General features: G+C 30.1%; 1 protein-coding gene across 1 annotated transcript; it reads right to left on the reverse strand.

Annotated features, from left to right (window-relative positions):
- Window positions 1-8,140: 8,140 nt before the first annotated feature.
- LOC139839534 (folylpolyglutamate synthase-like) lies at window positions 8,141-13,395 on the reverse strand. Its single transcript, XM_071829616.1, has 16 exons — window positions 13,355-13,395; window positions 13,091-13,197; window positions 12,918-12,983; window positions 12,696-12,805; window positions 12,332-12,392; window positions 11,872-11,955; window positions 11,714-11,770; window positions 11,582-11,642; window positions 11,046-11,092; window positions 10,841-10,918; window positions 10,578-10,742; window positions 10,222-10,485; window positions 9,813-9,891; window positions 9,222-9,368; window positions 8,939-9,096; window positions 8,141-8,409 (listed from the first exon to the last, which is right to left on the reverse strand). Exons 1-16 carry the CDS (start codon window positions 13,362-13,364, stop codon window positions 8,350-8,352), a joined length of 1,554 nt encoding a protein of 517 aa, XP_071685717.1. The 5' UTR covers window positions 13,365-13,395; the 3' UTR covers window positions 8,141-8,349.
- Between the last annotated feature and the right edge of the window lie 852 nt (window positions 13,396-14,247).

The following is a 14,247-nucleotide window of genomic DNA, read 5'->3' on the forward strand; positions in this document are numbered from 1 at the left end:
GAGTACTGCCTATCATCCACAAACTGATGGGCAGAGTTAAAGGACGATACAAACGCTTGAAGACATGCTGCGAGCATGTGTTATTGATTTCGGAAACAGTTGGGATCGACATCTACCGTTAGCAGAATTTTCCTACAACAACAGCTACCATTCAAGCATTGAGATGGCGCCGTTTGAAGCACTTTATGGTAGAAAGTGCAGGTCTCCGATTTGTTGGAGTGAAGTGGGGGATAGACAGATTACGGGTCCGGAGATTATACAAGAAACTACCGAGAAGATCATCCAAATTCAACAACGGTTGAAAACCGCCCAAAGTCGACAAAAGAGCTACGCTGACATTAAAAGAAAAGATATAGAATTTGAAATTGAAGAGATGGTCATGCTTAAAGTTGCACCTTGGAAAGGCGTTGTTCGATTTGGTAAACGAGGGAAATTAAATCCAAGGTATATTGGACCATTCAAGATTATTGATCGTGTCGGACCAGTAGCTTACCGACTTGAGTTACCTCAACAACTCGCGGCTGTACATAACACTTTCCACGTCTCGAATTTGAAGAAATGTTTTGCTAAAGAAGATCTCACTATTCCGTTAGATGAAATCCAAATCAACGAAAAACTTCAATTCATCGAAGAACCCGTCGAAATAATGGATCGTGAGGTTAAAAGACTTAAGCAAAACAAGATACCAATTGTTAAGGTTCGATGGAATGCTCGTAGAGGACCCGAGTTCACCTGGGAGCGTGAAGATCAGATGAAGAAGAAATACCCGCATCTATTTCCAGAAGATTCGTCAACACCTTCAACAGCTTAAAATTTCGGGACGAAATTTATTTAACGGGTAGGTACTGTAGTGACCCGAACTTTTCCATGCTTATATATATTAAATGAGATTGATATTTACATGATTAAATGTTTCCAACATGTTAAGCAATCAAACTTGTTAAGACTTGATTAATTGAAATAGGTTTCATATAGACAATTGACCACCCAAGTTGACCGGTGATTCACGAACGTTAAAACTTGTAAAAACTATATGATGATATATATATGGTTATATATATAGTTAACATGATACTATGATAAGTAAACATATCATTAAGTATATTAACAATGAAATACATATGTAAAAATAAGACTACTAACTTAATGATTTCGAAACGAGACATATATGTAACGATTATCGTTGTAACGACATTTAACTGTATATACATCATACTGAGATATATTATATATCATAATATCATGATAATATAACAATTTAATATCTCATTTGTTATAATAAACAATGGGTTAACAACATTCAACAAGATCGTTAACCTAAAGGTTTCAAAACAATATTTACATGTAACGACTAACGATGACTTAACGACTCAGTTAAAATGTATATACATGTAGTGTTTTAATATGTATTCATACACTTTTGAAAGACTTCAAGACACTTATCAAAATACTTCTACATAACAAAAATGCTTACAATTACATCCTCGTTCAGTTTCATCAACAATTCTACTCGTATGCACCCGTATTCGTACTCGTACAATACACAGCTTTTAGATGTATGTACTATTGGTATATACACTCCAATGATCAGCTCTTAGCAGCCCATGTGAGTCACCTAACACATGTGGGAACCATCATTTGGCAACTAGCATGAAATATCTCATAAAATTACAAAAATATGAGTAATCATTCATGACTTATTTACATGAAAACAAAATTACATATCCTTTATATCTAATCCATACACCAACGACCAAAAACACCTACAAACACTTTCATTCTTCAATTTTCTTCATCTAATTGATCTCTCTCAAGTTCTATCTTCAAGTTCTAAGTGTTCTTCATAAATTCCAAAAGTTCTAGTTTCATAAAATCAAGAATACTTTCAAGTTTGCTAGCTCACTTCCAATCTTGTAAGGTGATCATACAACCTCAAGAAATCTTTGTTTCTTACAGTAGGTTATCATTCTAATACAAGGTAATAATCATATTCAAACTTTGGTTCAATTTCTATAACTATAACAATCTTATTTCAAGTGATGATCTTACTTGAACTTGTTTTCGTGTCATGATTCTGCTTCAAGAACTTCGAGCCATCCAAGGATCCATTGAAGCTAGATCCACTTTTATCTTTTCCAGTAGGTTTATCCAAGGAACTTAAGGTAGTAATGATGTTCATAACATCATTCGATTCATACATATAAAGCTATCTTATTCGAAGGTTTAAACTTGTAATCACTAGAACATAGTTTAGTTAATTCTAAACTTGTTCGCAAATAAAAGTTAATCCTTCTAACTTGACTTTTAAAATCAACTACACACATGTTCTATATCTATATGATATGCTAACTTAATGATTTAAAACCTGGAAACACGAAAAACACCGTAAAACCGGATTTACGCCGTCGTAGTAACACCGCGGGCTGTTTTGGGTTAGTTAATTAAAAACTATGATAAACTTTGATTTAAAAGTTGTTATTCTGGGAAAATGATTTTTATTATGAACATGAAACTATATCCAAAAATTATGGTTAAACTCAAAGTGGAAGTATGTTTTCTAAAATGGTCATCTAGACGTCGTTCTTTCGACTGAAATGACTAACTTTACAAAAACGACTTGTAACTTATTTTTCTGACTATAAACCTATACTTTTCTGTTTAGATTCATAAAATAGAGTTCAATATGAAACCATAGCAATTTGATTCACTCAAAACGGATTTAAAATGAAGAAGTTATGGGTAAAACAAGATTGGATAATTTTTCTCATTTTAGCTACGTGAAAATTGGTAACAAATCTATTCCAACCATAACTTAATCAACTTGTATTGTATATTATGTAATCTTGAGATACCATAGACACGTATACAATGTTTCGACCTATCATGTCGACACATCTATATATATTTCGGAACAACCATAGACACTCTATATGTGAATGTTGGAGTTAGCTATACAGGGTTGAGGTTGATTCCAAAATATATATAGTTTGAGTTGTGATCAATACTGAGATACGTATACACTGGGTCGTGGATTGATTCAAGATAATATTTATCGATTTATTTCTGTACATCTAACTGTGGACAACTAGTTGTAGGTTATTAACGAGGACAGCTGACTTAATAAACTTAAAACATCAAAATATATTAAAAGTGTTGTAAATATATTTTGAACATACTTTGATATATATGTATATATTGTTATAGGTTCGTGAATCAACCAGTGGCCAAGTCTTACTTCCCGACGAAGTAAAAATCTGTGAAAGTGAGTTATAGTCCCACTTTTTAAATCTAATATTTTTGGGATGAGAATACATGCAGGTTTTATAAATGATTTACAAAATAGACACAAGTACGTGAAACTACATTCTATGGTTGAATTATCGAAATCGAATATGCCCCTTTTTATTAAGTCTGGTAATCTAAGAATTAGGGAACAGACACCCTAATTGACGCGAATCCTAAAGATAGATCTATTGGGCCTAACAAACCCCATCCAAAGTACCGGATGCTTTAGTACTTCGAAATTTATATCATATCCGAAGGGTGTCCCGGAATGATGGGGATATTCTTATTTATGCATCTTGTTAATGTCGGTTACCAGGTGTTCACCATATGAATGATTTTTATCTCTATGTATGGGATGTGTATTGAAATATGAAATCTTGTGGTCTATTATTATGATTTGATATATATAGGTTAAACCTATAACTCACCAACATTTTTGTTGACGTTTTAAGCATGTTTATTCTCAGGTGATTATTAAGAGCTTCCGCTGTCACATACTTAAATAAGGACGAGATTTGGAGTCCATGCTTGTATGATATTGTGTAAAAACTGCATTCAAGAAACTTATTTTGTTGTAACATATTTGTATTGTAAACCATTATGTAATGGTCATGTGTAAACAGGATATTTTAGATTATCATTATTTGATAATCTACGTAAAGCTTTTTAAAACCTTTATCTATGAAATAAAGGTTATGGTTTGTTTTAAAAATGAATGCAGTCTTTGAAAAACGTCTCATATAGAGGTCAAAACCTCGCAACGAAATCAATTAATATGGAACGTTTTTAGTCAATAAGAACGGGACATTTCATTAATCATTTAAATTAAAATATAAATAATATATAGGATAACTAAGTTGATATTGAAATAAATATATATATGACTTTTATATTCAATTAAGATTTCATGTATATTGTAAAATTCATAAAATATATAAATATTAAATATCTTATACATCAGATAACCAGTAAGTATGATATAATTAATAAGTTGTAATAATAATATGTTAAATCTATTTACAAGTTGGAAATAAATGTTATAGAAATATTATTATTATTTTCAATACTAATATCAAAATTAGTATTATCAATATCAATATAACATACAAACATGAAACTTGATATATATAGATTGTTATAATATTATTACTAATAATATTATTATCATTAATAATATAGATAATTATTATAATAGAATTATGATTATTATCAATAATTGTTATCATTCTTATTATTATTAGATATCATCATTTTCAGCACTATTTAAATATTAATATCAATATTATTACTAATTTTATTATTGTTATTATTAGTATTCTTGAATTAATAATAGAATTATTATTAGTTCTATTATTATTAATATTAGTATTTTTATTAATTCTACTATTAATAAATGTATTATTATTATTATTATTAATAACTTATTACTTATTTATTATTAATAAAAGATATAAATATAAAAACAGATGCGAACTTACTAAATTTAATCACAGATTACTTTCCACTTTTACAATTTTTGTTCTTAATATCTAATGAGATCAGGGTCGTACCAATCAAGAAAAGTTTTATTGTCTGTTTATTATTGTTATTTCTTCTAATTGATTCTTCCTATGTGCTATAAAACAAAGCATGTTAACAACCCCAATCAGCTTTTATATTTTTATTTTTATTTTCGGTACCTGGGTAAACTTTCTGTCGAACTCCCTTACCATCAACAACCGATCAGTTCATATTTAAATGAGAATCATTCGATTACTCCTCTCTATCATTATCAATTATCAAGTATAACAGGTTTCATTTGTTGAATTAAAACATAAAAGAAAAAAGCTGAACCAGTCGTCCTCTGTTCATGTTCTATTTTTTTTTTTTTAAAACGTTTGAATTCGAATTTAATTTCCAAATCTAATAATGAGGTTTTGTTGGGAATTTTCTAAACAAACTTCCTGCAAAAGTTTATCTCCCAATTCCTCATATTTAATTTTAATTTACGAGTCAAAGTTATTATTCAAAAAGTCAACCTAATTGTTTTTGAGGAAATTCGAAATCGTCTTCATGTTTCCGATCAAATTGATAATACAGATAGTTTCTAAAAAGGTTGTGTAACCCATTTCATGTTGAAAGTAAAGTTTAAAACGATCTTAAATTAAAAATCAGAAGTTGAGTTGTTCTACGTTTTTTTTTTCTGCTACTGTGATTTTTATTTTTATTTTATTTATCGTTTCTGTTAACTTAAACAAATTACACAACTTGTTGCTGTTTCAATTAAGAATTTTAAACTAAATTGAGTTAGTTAATTGAGTGGTAATTACTCCCTGGTCGATCTGGATATGGTGAAGAGGAAGGAGATGAGGAACACAGAAATATAGAATATAAAGGTTTTAGACTGATGTTAATACAGAAAAACGGATACAGACGAGTGGTTTAGAGTGTTAACGGGTTTTGGAGTGGTCAGGGGGTCGAATCTGGGCATCTGCGTTTATTTTTGGAACAAATCCTTTTTAAGGTAGTCTTCATGTAATTACTTATTAATATTATTATTACTTATTATTATTAATTATTACTATCATTATTAATATTAATATGATTATTATTGTTGTTATTATTGTTGCTACTATTAGTCCTGGTATCATAATTATTATTAGAATTGTAAATATTATTATTATTACCATTTAGTTATTATTAACTAATAATATTAAGTATTAGTATTATTATTATTATTATTAAAATTAACATGATTATGATTATTATGAATATTATAAAGTTTTATAAATATATAGATTAAAGATTTTGAATAATATTATTTTGTCATTATTAGTAGTAATATCATTATTAGTATTAAAGTAAGTATTATTATTATTATTGTTATTATTATTATTATTATTATTATTATTATTATTATTATTATTATTATTATTAACATAAGTATCATTATTATTAATACTATCCTTATCATTACTAGTATTGTTATTATTAAAAATTATTATTTTTACAACTATATATTTATTAAAAGAATCATTATTAGTAAAACTATCATTTTTATCAATTTTATATTATTGGTATTATTACTTCTTCTTTTTTTACTTTAATAGTATTATAATTAAAAACTTTACAAACAAAAGAGATTTACATATAAAAAGTATATTACATACTATATCGTTATATGAAATATTATTAAACATAATAATAACTAAATTACATATAGTGTATAAAAATATTTCAAGATATTATAAGTAATAATATAAACATATATATAAATATAAATATTGATTCCAATACATTATATATATATATATATATATATATATATATATATATATATATATATATATATATATATATATATATATATATATATATATATATATATATATATATATATATATAACAGTAAGTTACAATTTAATAATATATTATAATAAATATATATACAACTTTGTTCGATTACAATTATATGTGTTAATATATATACAAATGATATAGGTTCGTGAATTCGAGGCCAACCCTGCATTGTTCAATATAGTCTTATGTATTTTTACTATAAAATAGAGTATGGTGAGTTTCATTTGCCTTTTTACCCTTTATATTTTTGGGCTGAGAATACATGCGCAATTTTATAACTGTTTTACGAAATAGACACAAGTAATTAAAACTACATTATATGGTTGAATGATCGAAGCCGAATATGCCCCTTTTGCTTGGTAACCTAAGAATTTGGAAACCGATCTCCAAATTGACGCGACTCCTAAAGATAGATCTATGGGCCCGACGAACCCCATCCAACGTACCGGATGCTTTAGTACTTCGATGTTGTTTTATATCATGTCCGAAGGATTTCCCGGAATGATAGGGGATATTCTTATATGCATCTACTTAATGTCGGTTACCAGGTGTTCAATCCATATGAATGATATTTTTTGTTTATATGCATGGGACGTTTATTTATGAGAAATGAAAATCTTGTGGTCTATTAAAATGATGGAAATGATTGATTATGATAAACTAATGAACTCACCAACCTTTTGGTTGACACTTTAAAGCATGTTTATTCTCAGGTACGAAAGAAATCTTCCGCTGTGCATTTGCTCATTTTAGAGACATTACTTGGAATCATTCATGACATATTTCAAAAGACGTTGCATTCGAGTCGTCGAGTTCATCAAGATTATTATCAAGTCATTTATAGTTTAGATATATTATGAAATGGTATGCATGTCGTCAACTTTCAATGTATTGAAAGTTTGTCTTTTTAAAAACGAATGCAATGTTTGTAAAATGTATCATATAGAGGTCAAGTACCTCGCAATGAAATCAACTATTATGAATCGTTTATAATCGATATGGACTTCGTCTAGATGAATTAGGACGGGTCGTTAGAATTGCTATGTGGTCTACATGCTGTAACAGCATTAATATGTATTAGTGTAAGTTGTGTACACATAAATGTTGAATTAGACTTTTACGAAAAGAAACAAATTATTAGAAAATTAAATATTACCAAGACTTTTTATTGGTTGTATTGTACCGGAAGTTCTAGTCATGGGTGAGAGTGTTAAAAGGGAGGTGAGATTGTGTTTAAGAAAAGAAGATTAAAAGGATCAAAAAAGAAGTGAGGTTTGACTTTATTCAGCAGTGATAGAACTTGCATAGGATATGTTTGCTTAAAGTTACTGAAAATTCACATACGATTTAGTGCTGAAGTATTTTTCTTTATCTAAATTTAGGGGTAAATAAATTTGCACATATATCTTCTAAGAGACTCTGACTAGATTCATTTTATACATAACTGGATATGAATCTGGTTCATTCCAGTATGAACATATTTAAAAAAATGTAGATAAAAGAATTCAGATAACGGAAGGTAATAAATTTTCATACAAATTAAACAACTTACAATGGCATTACCATACATATTATTTTAATAAATGGTAAAAAAAATAAAATAAAATAAACTACTAATTTAAACGTGATTCTTTTATATGGTGAACGCATGTTTGAATCCATCCATATCAACGTTGCCAAGCTACTAATCTTGAATCTTGTTATAGAGGCAAGGATTTGTCCGAGTTATTTCTTCACTAATTTTATAACGTCACCCACCAAATGTAACGAACCAGTTACCAACACCTAATATGTTGAAAAAACAACACCAAGATATAGCTTAGATGCAGATGAAAGGAGAGGTGGACTAATTAATACATGCTGTAAAATGGGCAGTTTAATTGGGTTGGTAAGGGTGAAAATGGGTCACACCTAATATTTGAAATTAATTTTATAGGGCATCCAAATTCGTGTGTTGTTCCATACGTATCAAATCAGGCTAAAATCTCACTAGAAAAATGTCCAAAATATCACAAATAACCAAGCTTTTCTTAATTAATATTATTTATATAACGAGTAGTTGTTAATAAATACACGAGTATTTGCATTTTTTATACTTTTTTTCAAAGAGTTTTTGGTCGGATTTGGTATATATGTAACAAAATACGAAGTTGGATGGTGTACAAAATCACTTTCAAATATGTGTGGCTTACAAACATAGAGCAATAAACTAAACTTTGGTGTCCTCCCGATATATAATCCCTTTTAATAATTTATTGTATAATTGAATTTAAAGTCATAATGAAAGTTATCAAGAAGGAATATAAGAATGTACCTGCAACCGAACAGACTTATTTTGTTCAGCGGTATCCCTTAACCATTTAATGGCCAACGGGAGGGATGAGAACACCACACTGTTTTTGCAACTTGTAGCACTCCTCTCATCCAGATCTTTATTCTCACTCGATAAGACCTCATCTTTTTTGAAATTTCCTGAAAATTATATAATACGATGACATGGATGTCGTGTTACACATGCAACATCAATTTATAAAAGTATATCATATATCATAATATATAGTAGTTTTCTTAAGAAATGGAACCCGTATGTCTCTCACCACACATGATGTTCTCCCATACTCTTTGAAGTGTCAGTTGCCATGTTTGGTCAACTTGAGCATCAGTTGGGGGTAAAGATGAGCTAGATCCAACTTTGGTGTAGAGCGACATGTTTGGTACAAATAATGCCTTGTTAAACTTTATGCCTGAAAAAATCCGTATTAGATCGTATAACCCTTACATGTAGGTAAAAATTTATTAAAGTAAACATACATAACACAAGCTATGAAGCGATATAGAGGTAGCACTTTTTTTCGGTAATGTGTTCAGGTTTTGGCTGGGCAACACACAATTTTTGTACAAAAACATAACTTTTAGCAAAAGATAAAAGATTAAATCAATTACATTATTATCGATAATGATCAAACTTTGTGAATAAACAAGAGACCAAAAGCATAAAAAATATACTTTTAGTGACTTTTGATCAGATTGACCTGTCTCCTTTTTAGCTTGATCTTTTAATTTGAATCGTTTGACTTGTTATAGGGTTACAGAAAATAATATAGACATAATTCACCCATAAATAAGTAAAAGAGTAAATATTTCTAACTCTACGTAATACAAATAATGTTTGTGACTGAAATAATTACCATGCTCAGCACATGTGTCCAGCAGCGGTGGAAAGAGCAATTGCGGGTCCCTCACTGACATACAATTGAACAGCAATATCTGCATTTTCAGCCAAGTTAAAAGAATTAAAGATGGACGTATGTGTCATCAAGAAATAATTGGCAATATGTCCCCAAACTAACAAATTACATAAGAAAACTAGTTTTAACAATCAAATTGTCCAATTTAGAAGGACTCATTCAGGTTATATTCCATCTCTTCCAGCCAAATGAGTAAAAAAAATAGCTAAAAATTAGAACTGGTCAAATAGGTTGAAATTCGGTAAGAGTGTAATTTCAATGCATACAACCTACAATATCACGATATTCAATAAGTTATCTTATTATTGTAAATATAATTTTTTTTTTTTTTTTTGGATAGCATCTAAACCTGTAACGGCTGTAAGGAGTCCTTCCGTGAGTTTTCACTGATGCGATTATTTAGTTTCTGGTTGCTTGAGCATCTTTGTTTTCCATCATTTTCTTTAACCGCATCAGAAAACCAATTTGCACAAACTTCCATACTTTCGGGGCTATGTGCACCGTCCAAATAAAATATCAGGTCACCTTGGCTACAAATATCACGAATAATCTGGGCCCGTCCTTGTAAACTTGCTGTTGTTAACCCTTTGATGAATTGCTCTGGCAGAGAACCCTATATTTAACAAGAAACAATCGAACTTCTATTAACAGATTCCATAATAAGATACTAAAGAAAAAAAGTTTCGCCCTTTTCAGAGAACTCACAGTTTGATCGACAGGTTCGAATTGAAGGTGACCAGTCCTTTGAAGCCATGTAGAGCTTAACATAACAGCAAGCCCTGCATTTATATATTGATGCTCGCCTGCAAGCCCGAGAGGTAATCCATTTAGCAAATTACTGTCCACCCGTTTTGTCACTTGCAGGGGCACCTGTACTAATTTAGTCACATTACAATATATAGCTGTAATTACCTGCAACGAGTAACTAATATTCAAATTGACCAAGTGTTATGAGATCTTGAACTTACATCCAACTGGAAAGCTTTATCTTTAAGTACTTGCATAGCTTCATGTGGTTGTGAAACAGTAAATGCAGGAACACATTTCTGTACAAAAACAAGAGGAAAGTTAGTACTGATATGAAGAAAACAATATTAAAGAGTACTTGCACATATATAGAATTTGCACTCAAGATTGATTTAATAGAGAAATGCACGGGAATTGAAAAAGCACCTTAAAGATACCAGCTTTCTCCCCTGCAATTGCCTCCAGAGTATTTCCTGCTCATGCAAATTATGATATTAATATTAATATAAATTAATATAACGCATGAATAATGAATAATCTTTACAATTGTGCAATATTAAAATTCTAGCTATTCAATGCTATGAAAAGTACATAAGATACACATATCAACTTGCATACAAGAACATTGTGGATTGGTTCTTAACAAGAAACATTCATTTTTAACCAGAAAAATGACTTAATATTACCACAGTACAATATACAAACTTTATAAGAATGCCTAGCCCCCAATATAGGAACATAACTTTCTCAAATTCCAAATCCCAAATAATATAACAGAAAATATAAAAGGCTTTTTCAAAAGACGAGTTTGCTAAAACTTGAATATAGATCAAGTAGTTTCTTAAGTATCAGATATAACGATGGTGGTAGGATTAAAAAGTATAGGACTACATACAATTGGGAAAAAATAAATTTTTGTTTTATGTGTGAGTAATAAAGAATAAAGATGTGGAGGAACTAACCAAGGATTTCGGTATGGTCATAACCTAGCGGTGTGATACCACACACTATCGGTGTCTGAATCTGAAAAGTATTACATCATATTAGATACATTTATTATATGTAACATATGATAATTGCAAATACTTGCATACCACGTTGGTTGCATCAATCTTCCCTCCTAGTCCAACCTCGATAATAGCAGCATCTACCTGCAACCAAATGGTATCCCCTTTTCAGTAAAGGAATTATGAACGTTTATATTCTGATTTCGTAAAGAAGGGTATACTGTTGCAGATCATTGCTCACGTACTTGTTCATCACTAAAAATTTTGAAAGCAAGTAAAGCAAGGAAGTGGAATAACGTTGGCATCGGCATATCACCACTGCATTTTGTCTACATATGAAAACAAGAACAGATGAGAACTAACCATTCAATACCAGTTTTATTAGATTCTTTTTTTTTTTTTTTTTTTTGGGTTTATATAGTTAATGGAAAATACTAAAATAGTACTTAATACACAACATATTCTGGTTTCTAGAGGAACATGACTGACCATGTTACCTCTTAAGATCAATGAAGATATAGAAATCCTTGAAAAATGATAATCATAATTCGACGAAACTGAATAGGTAATAAAAGTACAGGCCAAATAGTGAACCTTCAATTGAGACAGACAGTATAATAGAGGTATAACATAGAAGCATGAGAAGAGTTAGCATGGGTAAATTGGTAATTTACATTCACATAGTACACAGATCAGAAATCATGCCTTCAACCTATTCCAACACCACCAGAAGTACGTCAAAAACTTCTCTTCGCATATGTCCTCACTGAAACAGAACGAAAATAAGGAAATTAAGTCACCTATACATTTGAGTTGAAATATATTAGTTTAAGTTTTACCAAAGCAATACTTCACAATATTTTGAGATCTAAAATGTAAATTGTGATAAACAAATCGGTGGATGTGACAATAAAGTTTAATACAGGATACATAAACAGAAGAGAAAAACAGTAAACATTATATTAATCAGAGATATTATGCCAGCGTAATCGATTTAATAGCTTTATATGAAGAACTCTACTAGAAAACACACACATCAGAGCTATGGTTTCAAGTTTCAAAAACTAACCCATCTAATCGAAATCTTTCTCTAACATCAATGAGATGAGGAGACGTGAATAACCCAGTGCGAAAGCCACAATTACGTAATATAGATTCCGTGAATACACACGTTGATCCCTGTATAGTGTATACAATCCAATTTAGACACACAACTCAAACTATCATTTAAATACAGCCTGGAAATAAAAAGAAACAAACTGAGTATCTGCAAATAATATCAAGACCATACCTTTCCTTTAGTACCTGCAACATGAATGATTTTCATTTGCGAAATCGGCTCTTTCAAATCCAAAATCTACAACGATCATTAGTTTGTTAAAATACTAACAAAAACCTACTTATAATCAATCAATCTGAATCTGAATCTGAAAATAAAAAGATGAAAGATGTTAATTCGACCACCTGAACATAGTCAAACATTCTCTGGAATCGGTCATCGACAACGTACTTATGAGAACGATTCTTCTTGGTAATGAGAGAGGATAGGGCACCCATTGCCTCATCATAACCTGAAACACAAATTTTAGGTTTATTAAAATCAGCTTTATCTTCATCTTCTTCATAAATACAAGTAATTTCAGCTCACATTATTAGGCGATGATTGAGAACGATACATAATTCCAGATATGAAGAAATTTAGGGTTTCAGTAAAGCATAGAAGAGTACCTTGTGACATGTTGAAATGATTGGTGTGCGTATTTTGTCGAAAGATTAGAACAGTTCCAGCGTGTGTGGGACTAGAAATATTAATCCTTATAGGTGCATTCTCAACATCACATATTTTTTCAGATTAACGCACTGTCACATCAGCGCCGCATCACCATTCTCTTCTCATTTTCTTCATATCACTAACACATCACATATCACTCCCAACCATCACACCCTTTCCCAACCACTAAAAATTGATTAATTAAATCATGGTACAAAACTAGATGCAAAATGTATTAAATCATGGTACAAAACTAGATGCAAAATGTACAAGTAAATAAAACAAATTCAGTCGTGATAGCTTATGCTTGAAATCCACGAATTGGTTGGCAGTGGAATATTGGCAGCCCATTGGCAATATGCTCCTAGTGGTGTTAATATTTGGCTAGCAATATTGGCAAAGCATTAACAATTCATTGGGAGTCCTCTAAGTACTTAAATTAAAATTAAATTAAGGGGCTTGACTAATTATATCAAACAAGCACGTGGTCCGTCGCGCGTTGCAACGGCTGACCTGATGTGCACTCGGGTTGCAGTTGATATAATTTTACGTTACAAACTAATAAATTTTTATATTGTTTATATATTGCCTGGCCTTGTTTCCTACGTGATTGTACAGTGGGTAGTTTTAGTAAATAAAAGGACGGGATTCTAGTATGTAAAACGATCCACCAATCTATTATTATTATTATTATTATTATTATTATTATTATTATTATTATTATTATTATTATTATATAGTAATGATAAATGATACTTTCCTCTGTTTCTAATTTATTGTCCCCATTTTGATATTCTAAATTAATTGTCCACTTTCATAAATAAAATAAAATAAGAAATTTAAATCTATT

The sequence above is a fragment of the Rutidosis leptorrhynchoides genome, chromosome 4 (assembly GCF_046630445.1).
Source record: "Rutidosis leptorrhynchoides isolate AG116_Rl617_1_P2 chromosome 4, CSIRO_AGI_Rlap_v1, whole genome shotgun sequence".
Taxonomy (NCBI): Eukaryota; Viridiplantae; Streptophyta; class Magnoliopsida; order Asterales; family Asteraceae; genus Rutidosis; species Rutidosis leptorrhynchoides.